At 35.0% G+C, this 15,356-nt stretch overlaps 2 protein-coding genes across 3 annotated transcripts in view; both read right to left on the reverse strand.

Moving 5' to 3' along the window:
* Positions 1–213: 213 nt before the first annotated feature.
* On the reverse strand, positions 214–3,393 carry LOC128213698 (piggyBac transposable element-derived protein 4-like). 2 transcript variants are annotated; one of them, XM_052919706.1, is made up of 2 exons: positions 2,372–3,393; positions 214–1,889 (listed from the first exon to the last, which is right to left on the reverse strand). In XM_052919706.1, the coding sequence occupies exon 2, from the start codon at positions 1,579–1,581 to the stop codon at positions 394–396; it is 1,188 nt and encodes a 395-aa protein (XP_052775666.1). In that variant the 5' UTR covers positions 1,582–1,889; positions 2,372–3,393; the 3' UTR covers positions 214–393. Both variants share the same exon structure in this region, with proteins under 2 accessions (XP_052775666.1, XP_052775667.1).
* Positions 3,394–5,173: 1,780 nt separating this feature from the next.
* Positions 5,174–15,356, reverse strand: part of LOC128213699 (GTP:AMP phosphotransferase AK3, mitochondrial-like) — a 32,417-nt gene continuing 22,234 nt past the window's right edge. The window contains exons 3-5 of the mRNA XM_052919708.1: positions 11,804–11,976; positions 10,791–10,909; positions 5,174–8,421 (exon numbers count right to left, since the gene is read on the reverse strand). Of these exons, the coding sequence (XP_052775668.1) occupies positions 8,298–8,421; positions 10,791–10,909; positions 11,804–11,976 (416 nt within the window). The 3' untranslated portion in view covers positions 5,174–8,297. The remainder of the gene's footprint in view (positions 8,422–10,790; positions 10,910–11,803; positions 11,977–15,356) is intronic.

Below are 15,356 nucleotides of genomic sequence, written 5' to 3' on the forward strand. Positions count from 1 at the left end.
ACTTTTAATTTATTTTTCTAGTATTTCTCAAGGTTTTATCTATTATTTATAAATACAAAGTTTGTAGAGAATAAAAAAATAATTCAGTGGTATAATTTTTTACTTTCTAGTCCCATTATTTCTGCATTCAAACATATATTTAAAACAAAATAAAAAAACATGTGAACTTAATTTCAATTTATTCAATGTTATAAACTTATTTATACACAGTAATATACAAAACTTAACAAACATGGTTTTAAAGATGAGTATTTTAAAAAGAAAATTGAATTAATTCAATTTTTAAACCTATAATACACTTTTATGTACACAACAAACAAGGAAAAATATATACATGTTGAATTGTTCATTGAATATTGAAATATATAGTAAATACTATTTCAATTCAACAGTTCATGGCCTGGCAGGAGCCCTCTGTACACGCACTGCCTCATGATAGGGCATGTGGCATTCCTTACACAAATGCACTAAGCAAACAGCACAGCCATACACAACTCGAGGAATGTTAGTGGTCTTCAAAAAACGACTGTGATATTTGCATGTTGTCTTTCCTCCAGACAAACGGACATTAACATGTAATCCCTGATTCCCATCAGCCACACGAGGGGGTTGCAACTGCTCTACAACAGCACAATGCTTCTTCGAATATCCTCCGATTAAGTCCATGAGAAGCTCTTCTCTGAAGTTGAGGTTCGTAAACCTTCGCTTCTTCGTTCGCCTGGTTGCGGCTTGCTGATACAATATTCCAGCGTTCACAATAGAACAATTTAAAATAAACCAAAATATGTAGCGCCACCACTTTTTACCACAGCGTCCAATGTTATATTTCGCCCGGAATTGGTCATGTAGGTCCACTCCACCCATAAATTTATTATAAGCATAAACAGTGTGTGGCTGTTGAAGTTCTAGATGGTTGCCTAAAACGCGTCTCCTGGCATCTCGTATGTCCGCAGGCTGGCTCAACGTGGATAGGTGATAGACGAGACGTTTGTCTTTCCATACGGTTGCCACCACAGCATCCTTCTGAAGCACCTTGAACTCCCCCCGCTGCCGAACATCCCTTGGCTTCTTCAGATCTTTCGGAAAACCAATACGATTCTCTCTAACTGTCCCACAACCGTACAATCCGTTTCCTAACAAGCTTTCCAAGAGTGGTAATCCCGTAAAGAAATTGTCGAAATATATATGGCGTTTAGAATTCTGCACTCCCTGAGTTAAGTTCATAACCACATCATGACCGAGGTCATGATGAGTCCTGTCCTGGCGGCCAAGGTACACATCAAAGTTCCATAAGTATGCACTTCGGCTGTCACACAGCATCCACACTTTTACTCCATGTTTAATGGGTTTGTTAGGCATGTATTGCCGAAAAGACAGTCTGCCAGAGTACTTTATCATTGCCTCATCCACAGCAACTTCTTTAGATAATGTATATGCACGTTTGAAACAGTCCATAACAGCTGTCATAACTTCACGGACCTTGAACAGGCGGTCATACCCAGGGTCACCACACCTTGGTTCAGAGGCCCTGTCAGACACATGGAAGTACTGGTCTAGTTTCTGGAAACGGTTGCATGTCATTGTTCCTATGATGCCTGGGTTGCCAATGAAGGGGATGACCAGTACATAGATATCTCTGGCAGCTGCTGGATGCCCATCAGGACGTTGATGGCCAGAAATGCCCTCATCTCAGCCTCCGAAGTCTCATGCCAGAAGGAGTCAAAACCATCCCTGGCCTGGACCCACTGGGCGTAGGCGTTGGTGTGCTGGACAATCAGGGTGATGAGCTGGATTGGGAATACAAGCCAGAAATAGTCAAGAGGTGTTGCGTGGTCCACATCAAAGTCATCGGGGAAGTTTGGCCCTGGTGTCTCTGTGAAGTCATCAATCTGCAAAGATATAAAAAAATGTTTGAAAATGGAACAAAGTACAAAAAAAGTGTAAAATAGGAAGTAATTTATGACTTTTCCTATGCTATGTTTTTTTTACTAAATTTAAAGTAAATAAAAATACTACTACTCCTACTCCTACTACACCTAATACCACGCACTACTTCAACTACCACTACTACTATATCTTCTATAACAACAACTACTACTACTACTACTACTAACAGTTACTATAAGTTACTTCATTATTATTATTATTATTATTATTATAATATATTATTATTATTTCTTTTATTATTATTATTTCTTCTTATTGTTATTATTATTATTTTTATTATTATAAACCGAAGAAAGCAATATGAACTTTGCAATTCATAACTGTTGTGAATTATTCTGGGATCTATTTTTATGATTTAAATTGCATATATCTATCAGTCATTCATTCATGTTTCGTTTTATAAATATAAGTTGGGTAAACACACCGGCACATCAGTGAAATTTGATGTCCAGCCATCAGCATGTACGGGTTCATCATCAGACACGTCGTCATCAGACGTCTCACTCTCCTCGTGCTCGAGTGCCTCGGTTGGTAACTTGACGTCAGACCCGATGTCACTCTCACCAAAGCCGGAAAATACCGACGCGTCATCATCGCTGTCAAAATTAAATGCCATAACTTAGTAGATGTAGGTTTTAAAGTTGTCAATAAGAGCCGAAATTCGGTTATGAAATTCAATGGCAAATCGACTGAATATGTACCAAAATATTATTGTGTATTCTTCGCTTGTCTCAACAGATGTTTATTTCTGTGTATTCATAACAATATACTTACTTTGATCAACGGAAGTAGGGGCGTATTTTTATGACGGGATTAGCATTCCGTAAAGAAACAGAAGTGACAAAATGTCCCCTGTTTTTACGACCCAGACGAAAACAATGCCCGTGTTTGTTTAGCATCAAAAGATTCCGACAATAACACGACCCTGCACCATGACCTGTGACGTCACGGGCTCTATCAATAGTTTTATTTTATTATTGGTGGATATAAATATATGATGACATACTTGGTAGTTTTCCATGGAAAAGAACGCTTCCAAGCATGCGCGATGAACTTCGAACACGCGTTTGACCCCAATACATTTCATTCAAGATTTATCGAAAATCTTTAAATAGAAACATAGTATTTTTTTTCGATTTATATATCAATCGATGTTTACACTATACAAAAAAGCATTTGTTGCGAATAAAAAAGTAACAGGTATGAAAATAAATAACCATAAACAACGCAGGGGCATTTTGGCACAATCATGCGGGAATCGATAAAGGGACATTTTGGAACAATCATGCGGGAATCGATAAAGGGACAATTTGGAACAATCATGCGGGAATAGATAAAGGGACAATTTGGCACAATCATGCGGGAAAGGGTTAACACTTTATTTGCCTTCTCTTTAGGCATCCTACTGGGAGCCTCTATCTGATTCTACATGTAGGTACAGGCGTTCATTTATCAAAAGCACTGTCACTATGGGTCAACACACGTCATACCGTTCATGTTGTTAGGGCAACTTATGCCAATAGACATCAATCCCGACAAGACTTCAATAAACATGTGAGTGCTTGAACACGCTTAAAGTCATAACAAAATTTATATATCTTTAGATGTTATTTTATTATGTTAATTACTACAGAATATTTTTCTGTAACAAAGATATATAGTAGGGATGGCAACGAGTAGTAAAATTAATACTCGAGTACTCGGACGATCGTTCGATCGAGTACTCGGGTACTCGATTATTTGGAAAAAATGAATATGTGTTCGCAAAGACAAGATTGTGTATACATGTATCGTTAATGACATATATTGTGCGTTGGCCGAATTATTGGTTGTTTTCACCTTTAAAGTAAACTTTCATTACGTATTTTAACAAAAAATGATATAAAAAGAAAACAAATGTTGTTTCAGGCTTTTAATTTGTCTTATTCGTTTCATTTTATACAAGTATGCACCGCAGAAATGAACAACAATCAGAATTACAATGAACGAAAATTAATAGCATACATAAAAATAGTGAACGAAATTCAGTTGTTCAGTTGTTTACTCTACTTTTTTTTAAATGATAGTTTTTCGTACTGTGTAATTGTTGTTTACCTCATTAATATTCATAATTCTTGATTTAAAATATCAACCAATCAATTGCGATAATCATTGCAAAAATAGTTTAAAATACGCCCATTAAGAAATCAATTCTCGTAACGGTCGATACTCTTTCGCTCGTTAGCGTCCATTGTTAGGTGAAAGGTCTCTAATTGGTATACAATATAATTGTGTAGGTGAAAGTTACCGCTATCAAAACTTGGCTAATTGACATCAGTGCTAATTTGAATTAGGGGTCCTTTGTTGACAGTTTGCAACTATCACAACAACTGTCAACTAATTGATTGAGGTCTGAATTGTGTACACAGCGGGGATTAGAGGGACCGTAAATTGTCCTCTTGGCAACTAACCAGATCTGATATTTTGTCTGTAAATTGTGTATTTGGTGATTTTTATAGATTTTTTTTCAGAGTACGTTTTTCAGACGTTCAATCGAGTACTCGGGTACTCGTTGCCACCCCTAATATATAGCAATGTTGACATTTTTGCATGCTTGGTACATTATGTGGTCACAGAAATATCATTGTGTTCTAGTAAACAAAGTAGTAACAATGATCATGGTACATTATAATGTGGTCAAAGAACATGATGACCATGACATACATTCTGTACTAGTAATTAAGCAGTAACAATGATCATGGTACATTATGTGGTCAAAGAACATGGAATACATTATGTACTAGTTATTAAGCAGTAACAATCAGAGTTATAGATAAGCTGCATATTTGCGTAAATACGCAATTCAAATCATTGAAAACCAAATTGTTTTAAAAATCGAGGAGTAACAAAAGGCATAAGAAAAGGCAGAATACGTAATTAATTTGAAACGGACGCGTAATGAAATAAAAATGAGAATTGGAAACTCATTCCGTCTAATTTGGAGAACTTGGTCAATTTATTTAACTCAGTTAAAAACAGATAATGGTTTCCGTAATTGGCCGATCATTTTCTGGAAGAAAACCGGAATTAATCAAATACCTTGAAGTTTAACTAAATAAGCTTTGCCTTTATAAACTGTAAATATAATGGTCTACGAATATAGGCGGAAACTCACGTGTTCATATGCAAGGTTTCTTGCGAATATGTCAAGAAAGAGAGGTCGGGAAAGATATTACCAACTCAGTCAAACATATTAACACTTTATTTATACCAACTGTCATCATCGAAGATACTTGGTGACATATTGAATACATTTATTACAGAATCAGTGCTGTTATGCATGTTAAAGACATCGCAGGGTCATTAATTGATCAGATTGTTTATGTTGTACATAGTTTTTCTAGATATTGTAAAGTTTATCTAAAGTGTTAAATATGTATGTGTTGAAATTCTAATTTTCTAATGTGAACTTTACGTTATACAGCAACTTTAAACACTCCGTGTCACTCATTTTTATTGTTTCCAATCACACTAATAAAAGACCATTGTTCAGTGTTGTCACTCAATTAAAATCAAACGATGGGGTAATAAAACTTGAAAAACTCATTTTTTGTGAGGTACCCATTTTTTTTTCAAAAGTATGGAGTTACATACTCAAATACATTGGAAAACTTATCTGTAACTCTGACAATGATCATGGTACATTATGTGCTCAAAGAACATGATGACCATGACATACATTCTGTACTAGTAATTAAGCAGTAACAATGATCATGGTACATTATGTGCTCAAAGAACATGGAATACATTCTGTACTAGTAAGTAAGCAGTAACAATGATCATGGTACATTATGTGGTCAAAGAACACGACATACATTGTGCACTAGTAAATAAGCAGTAACAATGATTATGGTACATTATGTGGTCAAAGAACACGACATACATTGTGTACTAGTAAATAAGCAGTAACAATGATCATGGTACATTATGTGGTCAAAGAACACGACATACATTGTGCACTAGTAAATAAGCAGTAACAATGATCATGGTACATTATGTGGTCAAAGAACATGACATACATTGTGTACTAGTAAATAAGCAGTAACAATGATTATGGTACATTATGTGGTCAAAGAACACGACATACATTGTGTACTAGTAAATAAGCAGTAACAATGATCATGGTACATTATGTGGTTAAAGAACATGCCCATTTATATTGAACGGTAGCAATGATCATGGTGAGCAAATAATTGTACATCAAATTCACCCATGGACATGGACAAGTATAACACAATCAAGTTCAGAAAATCATTCTGTGATTGAAAAGGGAAAGACAAGCAGACTCACTGTGATTCCTGTGAATAATTTTAATATCGAACACCATTAAATAGAATTCTAACATTATAACAAAAAACAAATGTAACAGTTGATATCCCTCAATGTATGAATCATAGTATTAAGTATTTAACTATTTCAAGACCCCAGTTTTAGGTAAATTTTAAGAATTGATTGGGTAAAAACTATGTTAGCTCAGATTTTTGAATAAATATATCGCTCCCATATATATTATGGCCAATTTTTAGCTTTTCCCTAAAAAAATGGCAATAACTTTTGTTGTATCTATCACTCTGTTCTTAAGAATCACACTCTATACCCTGTTTATATGAACAACATTTCCCCCTCCTAGATGTAAGTTAACCCCCATGGGCAAATATACACACAAGGACAAATTTGTCCCTATAATATTTAGGATGCGTTTATATTGTAATTGAAAAACACTGAAATATTTTGGTAAAACGCCAATAGTTGGTGTTGGAAAATAAACAAATCATATCAATAAAGCTATAATAAGCAACTTGTGAGATAAATATTAAAAAAAATTACTTCTATTTTTTGCAAAAAGGTTACACTAAAGTGACAAATTTACCTGAAAAAGTGTTCAAAGTGAAAGAAGACAAATGTTCATTAAATAATAATATTTTTAAAAGTTTGGTTTGTCCATCTCCAAGCATATGACTATAAGATTAAACAAAGAGTTGAAATCTAAAACAATTTACTCATCTTCAAGACATGGGGCAAATTGCCAATGAAGGGAAATTTACCCCAGCACGTATATTTACTCCAGCACATATTTGGGTTTATATAAACATATTAATTTTGTCCCTGGGATAAATTTGCCCTTGACATATAAATAAAAATAGCCATTCACATTGTTAATGTCTGTCCTATTAAGTTACATTGTAATAATACCATGGCCTCTAAACGCCAGCTCCACCACTTAACAGTGGTGCAAAGGAAATGAGCTGTAGACACTTCCGTGGTGGGGCTGTTCCCTATGTTAACATGAACACACGTGAGTATGGTTTATATTTTATTTGGTAATTTTATTTAACGGACATATTTCAAAAATCGAAGAACATGTCTACTGCAGGCTGGATACTATTTCGTTTCAATATTGTGCGAACTGTGGTGCCAGGAGCTTTTCTCCCGAATCGGACTTGTGCATATTTTGAGATCTGCTAGCATTTCAAGTACACTTCGTTGCTTAAATCACCGTAAGAGCATTCTGGCCCATGCAAACAAAACTGTTATGTATAGTACTTATGCCGGATCACAACAAAACTAATAAGCACTTCTTAAAAAGGAAATATGCGCATATTTATAAAAGTGGTGGCGCTGTTGCACTAGTGGTGGCATGCACCAGAATGCTCTTACTGTGTGTGTAAGCAAAGAAGTGTACAGGATGAATTCCAGCATGCTATGGTTATACACACATGACATCAGTTTCATTAATTTATGCCCATTAGTTAAATAGAAATGGCTCCAGATGGAAAGACGGACGGACAACCCCAAATCTATATCCCTTTGCAGAAATCTTTCCGCAGGGGATAACAAACCAATTCTCACAAGGAGACATGTAAAATTACTATAAACAACTAACAAATCTTCCAAAAATATAACTGCTAAGGGACGCTCTCACATTAACGTTCACTTTATCCATTTGTCAAAATAAACACAAAATAGCAATCAGTAGACAGTCTCACTCATTAGAGTCAGTTTTGTGATTAAAAGCTGATAATCATTCAATTTTTTAATAGTGTATCAAATGCTTTTAATGAACAGTCCCTTGATTGTAGTAATGTAAGAATACACACTCCTTCTTGGAGTAAAACAGTAAGTTCCTGAGTTACAAATTAAGTGTATAAAATTTTCTGGTAGATGCCTTTCAAAATTTAAAATATTGTAAAAATTTAAACATGATTTGTAACATAAAACTTATCACTTTTGATTAAATTTCTTCAACACTTTGATAAAGATATTGACCAATTTTAGTATGATAGTTCTATATACATGTATTAACTTTAATGCTAGGAGAATCCCTTGTACTCTGTATACTGGGTTGGTGTGATCTTGGTAGACAGAAACTTGTGAACGTGTGGCCAGATTTCGTTTGAGTACTTTCCCTTGAATTCCTCCAGAATGCTAAGCTCCCTGACATTTAAAACAGTCATTCTATGTTTTGCTTTATATCAAATCAAAACAGGAACATGTCAGTCAAATGTTAGAACCATGTCAGTATTATGTTAGAACCATGTCTGTATAATGTTAGAACAATGTCAATATTATGTTAGAACCTTGTCAGTATTATGTTAGAACAATGGAAGTATTATGTTAGAACCTGATGTCTGTTTTATGTTAGAATCATGTCAGTATTAAGTTAGATCCAGGTCAGTATTGTGTCTGTAATACTGTATTATGTTAGAACCATGTCAGTATTATGTTAGAACCATGTCTGTATTACTTTATTATGTTAGAACAAGGTCAGTATATTATTAGAATCATGTCTGTATAATGTTATAACAATGTCAGTATTATGTTAGAACCAAGTCAGTATTGTGATTAAACCATGTCTGTATTATGTAAGAACAGTGGCAGTATTTGTTAGGACCATGTTAGTATTTTGTTGTTAGTTTGTATAGGATGATTATTTTGGTGTTTTTTTAAGCATGATAATAATACTTAAAATACAGAGATTTGCATGTTTAAATTAGGAAAAAGAAGGAGCTTACAAAAAAGAAGGGCCCGCTTGAAAGCCTGTTTGTGATTGCTCTTATCAATCAATGAAGAAGAAAACAATACAAAAAAGCTTTGATGGCCCTAAATCGCTCACCTGAGTAAAAGAGTTTAACCTTTGTAATCAATATAGCTTGATATTTGTTCTCAAAGAATATTGAAAAAAAATACTTGTCAAACATGGATAATCACTGACAGGACTTGTCACAGTTGCCTGCACACTGACAGGACTTGTCACAGTTTCCTGCACACTGACAGGACTTGATGATTGACTGCACACAGACAGAATTTGATTCTCATACCTGCACTCTGACAGGACTTTGTTCAGTTGCCTGCACACTGACAGGACTTGATAATTGACTGCATACTGACAGCATTTGGTTTAGATACCTGCACACTCACAGGACTTTTTTCAGTTGCCTGCACACTGACAAAAGTATTTTAAATTGCTTGCACATTGAAATAACTTTTAGTATAGATACACAAACAACAAACAGTGCACAACCCATCAATAAACTGCCTTAAGCTCTAAAAATCAAATATCAGATCACTTTCAACACTGTCAACAAATAGTATCACCTTGACCGCCTAACATCACATTCCTTCTAATGTTATTAATAATATTTTTCTTTATATAAGTTTTAAGTGAATAACACTATCCACATAGAAGATAAGACTATAGCATCTGCATGAACAATAATCTACATGAAGTTCAATGGAAAAGTCTTAAGTAAAAATGAAATTTCTTCTCAAAAATAAAGTTTATAATAATTATTTGAATCTATGAACCTAAAAAAAGAACAATACTTACTTCAGAAGTGACTATGTTGAAGACTTAATGAAATATAAAATATATTCCCTTGTTACTAAAAATAGAAAGTAGTGGAATCTCCAACAAAAAGGGAGACCATATCGCAAGACTTGCTGCCTTTGCTTCAAGAAAACACTTTACATAACTATCAGATTTTAACAAAGTGTATTTATAATGAACTTGTAGCCCACAGTCTGAGGCCAATTTTTCTCCAGGGGCATAATTTGAATAAACATGGTAGATAACCAATCGACAATGTTACACACCAAATATTTAAGCACTAGGCTTCATAGTATTTGCCGAAAAAGTTTTGCAATTTTTCCTTCAGGTTGCCATGGCAACCAGAGTTCTGCATGTAATTAATTTCTATGAACAATTTTGAAAAAGCACCAGCCAAGGATCATTCCTATGAAGTTTCATCAAAATTGTCCAAGCGGTTTAGGAGTACAAGATGATTATAACCAATTGTTGACATCTTCCTTTAGGTTGCCATGGCAACCAAAGTTCTGCATGGAATTAATTTCTTTGAACAATTTTGAAAAAGCACCAACCAAGGATCATTCCTATAAAGTTTCATCGAAATTGTCCAAGCGGTTTAGGAGAAGAAGATGATTATAACCAATGACGACGGATGACGAATGACGGACGACAGACGCCGGACATAGACCGATCACAAAAGCTCACCTTGAGCACTTTGAGCTCAGGTGAGCTAAAAATAAATCATGGTTATAATATATAAAGATACATGTCTTTTTCTTTTCCATTTTTAATCTACAGAAAAACTTCCGAGGCATAACATATTTGTAATAATCTTTTCTATTTAAAGAGAGTTTTTTAACTACTGAATACCTATGCTGCCAAAGCTTGATTTAGAACAGTTGATTAAGAAATTTTACTTGAAATCTGGTGCCTCCTTCAGTGAGGTCATGTCTGCATTTAAACAAAGACCAGACCCCAATGATTCAATGAATAGTACCTGTAGAAGTCTAGTACTGGCTGGGTGAGTTTCCAGTAAGCCTGCAGGCGGCGGTTAACCGTCTCCTCCTTATCATCATCACGTTGAAGCAACGGTTCCCCAGTCACATCATCTACACCCTGAAGGAGCCAAAACTGATGTACAATAATGAACAATTATCAACATTTAAAATAAGGGGCTATTGTCACTGACCAATATAGCCACCTTAAGAAGAAACATGCAATTTTTATACCCCCACAAAACATTTTTTTTTCAAAAGAAGTGAGATTATTGGTCGGTTGGTTGATCTGTGGTTGTTTGAATGATAACTCCTGAAAGTCTTCACAGATATATAATAAAATATTTGGCACACAAGTCTAACACCACTAAATAAGTAAACCTTAAAATGGTAAGAAAGCACTAATATTTGAAGGATTTCTAGTTTATGGATTTCTTTGCAGTATTTAATACTGCAATAGAACATTTGTACTTTTCTCAGACAATGCATTTTTTAAATTTAAATTGAGTGGCAGAAATTGCCACTTGAAGAATTAATTTTGTTATCCCAATTTGAAATTTAAGCTAGAGCTGTCACAGGGTTGACAAAAACTTCTTATGTATGGCTAAATGACTGCCTGGAGCAGCCAAAATACACAATTTTTGACAAATGACAAAGTGCAACCTTGACCTTCATCTACAGACATTGGTCTTGCACAGGATTTTTTTTATATTATTTGAAATTCCCAAACTACAGCCTGGACAAGCCAAAATACAAGGCCAATAACTTTTGTAAAAACCTGGTTAAAAAAAGCTCATCACATACAGTTATTAATTATTTTATATAGATTGATACCGTAACTATGAAAACTTACAGCTGAGCTTATAGAATCATGATCTTTTCAATTTCCTAAGCTAGAGGATAACACCTTCTACCGCCACAGCCTGTCTTAAATAACATACTAGTATAAGGTAACTTATAAAACCATTTTAGAGGTTTAAATCATTTGAGAAACATCAATTTTATAGTTACACACTGGGACTTTAGGTGGGTTGAACTCAGTGTGGTAAATACGGCCACTGGGTGCATGTGTCCAGCGGCCCTTGATTCGGTTGATGATAATTTTGTCTGGAATGTTCAGAGTCATGACAACGTCCACCGGCTCCTTCTGGTAAAGCGTCTCTGCTTGGGGAACCGTCCTGGGAAAACCTGGAAACAACATGATTTACATGCCAACTTAAAGATATTTAGTTGAGACTGAGAATATTATGAACAGTGGCAACAGTAGTGCGTTACCATTATAGTTAGTGTCTTGGCAGATATGTCTATTTGAATCTGTCAAACTATTCCCCATCAGCATCCAAATTCTTTTCGAGCTGTAAAATCCAGTCAGAAACTGCTTTTGCAAAAACTTCTATAGGCATACTGTTTATACACTGGTATAAGGCACTTCCAATCACACTGTGTATCTTAAAACGACATCCATGTTGACACATCTTGATGTGGGAATTCAACCAGAAGTCACAAGGTGACAGGTCTGGACTGTATTGTGAATGTGACAAAACTTTGAGATAGTTCTGTTAAAAATATTCTGTAACCAGTACAGAGCGATGTCCAGGAGCATTATTGTAGCTTGACAACATGCACTTCAGTATGTGTTGCTTGGTATTATGGTGGTGAATAACAAGGGGGAGACGAAGATGCTTATGAAGTATCCTGTGACACTACTGGGCTCATTTTACAGGGACAATAAAAAATGCTTACATAACCCACCTGACACTCCTGCTGTGCCTAGCAATTACAGAATCCTCGTTATCTTCACCCTTCCACACTTAATTATTTTCTCTGCTGGTGGGTTAAAAAAACAGAGCCATGTTTTATCACCAGTGACAATCTCTCTTAATTGCCTAGGGTCCTTTTCTGTTAATTTAGAGTGCATCACTGATGCCTTTTCAACATGTGCCAGGTCCTGTTTTAGCATAAATAAATGCAGTATTATCCAACGTGCACTAACTTTGTACATCTTTTTCATTTTTTCCTTCAATATCAAATACACTGCTGATTAATTCAATCCTGATATGTCCCCTATCTTTTCCACTGAGAGACAGGCATTTTCCTTGGGTGACGGACAAAGTGAACCATTACCCAAGTGAACCACTGCCTGTTCGAACCATTTCATTACCCAACTGAACCACCTGTATATTGTATAGTGGGGCACTGCTTTAAACAGAGGACAATTATGTGTAAATTATCCCTTGTCTAACTAGACAAAAGACACTATGCAACAAATAGATGGTCCATTGATTCAGCTCGTTTTTAATAAAATCAGTCTAAATTAGAAATCTATTTCACACTACTATTAATGTTATTGAAAGTAAAATAAAGAAATGATGAAACATGAGTATTGAGCGAGTATATGTTATTGATCCCGCACAAATCATGCTATTAAAAAATACTCACTTTTTTAGTACAGTAGAAAAAACTTGAATCTCTTAATTAAAATAAAATGGCTTTAATAAAGTTTGAAAAAGTTATTTTGTTTTAATGCAATTGCAAAATTGAAAACAAATGCGTAAAGATATATAAATAAATGCAATTACATTTTTTAATAAATTATTAAACAAGAGGGTCATGATGGCCCTTAATCGCTCACCTGAGTAAAAGTGTTTGACCTTTGTAACTACCATAGCTATATGATGATATTTGTTCTCAAAGCTGTACACATGGTCAATATTGATATTTGTTTCAAAACTGTACACATGCTCGAACTTTCATTTCAGTAGCTACAAAAATAAGAAAGTAGGTAAAAAAGTCACAATGCAGCTTCAAAAAAAAGAAGGTTACAGTCCAGGTCACCAAAGCAAAACATTGATATTGTTTTCAAAACTGTACACATGGTCCAAATTTCATTACTGCAGCTTGAAAAATAACAAAGTAGGTCAAAAGGTCACAGTCAAGGTCATCCAAGGACAACATTGATATCTGGTTAAAAAACCATACACATGGTCCAAATTTCTTTGCTGTAGCTATAAAGACAAGAAAGTAGATCAAAAGGTCACAGTCAAGGTCATCTCAGGAAAACATTGATATTTGTTTTCAAAACTCTACAAATGGCCAAAATTTCATTGCTGTAGCTTCAAAAATAATAAAGTAGGCCAAAAGGTTGCAGTCAAGGTCATCCAAGCACAACATTGATTTGTTTTCAAAACTGTACACATGGTCCAAATTTCTTTGCTGTAGCTTCAAAAATAAGAAAGTAGGTCAAAAGGGGTAGGATCGGCTTTGACCCCACGGGCATAAATTGCACAATCTGGGTAGAGGACAACTATATGATGCTGGTTACAAATTACTATAGGTTATGGGCTAGCAGTTTCAGACAAGAAGATTTTCAAGAATTCCCTTTATGAGTACACAGAACTCCTGGGGAATGACCAGTTTTGATGTTTACAAGCAATTGTGTTAAGTACAGACATACCAACGATTGACACTGCACTATCCAATAAAATGAACAAATTACCTTTAAATTTCATGTCATGATAGAACTACACACTGGTCAAACAAGTATATAACCTGCAACATACACAACAGTTTTCGCTTCATCATACATGATGTTTGTTTATTATACCCCCCACAAACGAAGTTTGAAGGGGGTATATTGGAGTCACCCTGTGGTCGGTCGGTCGGTTTATCGGTCAGTCCGTTGCAATTTATCTTGTCCGAAGCATAACTTAAAAACTACTGGATGGAATTGGATTAAACTTCATATAATGGTTGAGCATAATGAGAGGAAGTGCAGTGTACAATAATCATAACTCTATTCTTGCTTATTACTGAATTTTGCCCTTTGTTACTTTTTTCTTGTCCCGAGTATAACTTGAAAAGTACTGGATGGAATTAGTTGGAACTTCATACAATGGTAAAGCACAATGAGAGGAAGTGCAGTGTTCAAGAACCATAACTCTACTTTAGCTAATTACTGAGTTATTGCCCTTTATTTGTTTTTTTGCTGTCAATTTTTTTTCCAGACATTAACTTGCAAACTACTAGATGGAATTTATTGAAACTTGATACAATCGTAAAGCACAATGAGAGGAAGTGCAGTGCACATGAACCATAACTCTATTTTAGCTAATTACAGAGTTATGGCCTTTAAAAAATTTTTTTGTTTAACTTGAAAACTATTGGATGGAAAGCTCCATACAGTGATAGATCATAATGAGATAAAGTGCAGTGTACAAAACCGCAATTCTATTTCAGCTAATTACAGAGTTACTGCCCTTTGTTACTTTTTCTTGTCCGGAGCTTAACTTGAAAACTATTGGATGGAATTTAATAAAACTTCATACAGTGATAGATCATAATGAGAGGAAGTGCATTGTTCAGGAACCGCGATTCTATTTCAGCCAATCACAGAGTTATTGCCCTTTGTTACTTTTTTCTTGTCTGGAGCATAACTTGAAAACTATTGGATGGCATCTAATAAAACTTCATACAGTGATAGATCATAATGAGTGGAAGTGCAGTGTACAGGAACCGCGATTCTATTTCAGCTAATTACAGAGTTACTGCCCTTTTGTTACTTTTTCTTG

The sequence above is a fragment of the Mya arenaria genome, chromosome 13 (genome assembly GCF_026914265.1).
Source record: "Mya arenaria isolate MELC-2E11 chromosome 13, ASM2691426v1".
Classification (NCBI taxonomy): Eukaryota; Metazoa; Mollusca; class Bivalvia; order Myida; family Myidae; genus Mya; species Mya arenaria.

What these genes read in the sequence shown, in the direction of transcription:
- LOC128213698 (XM_052919706.1), bottom strand. Translation starts at nt 1,581, where the DNA reads ATGACATGCAACCGTTTCCAGAAACTAGACCAGTACTTCCATGTGTCT.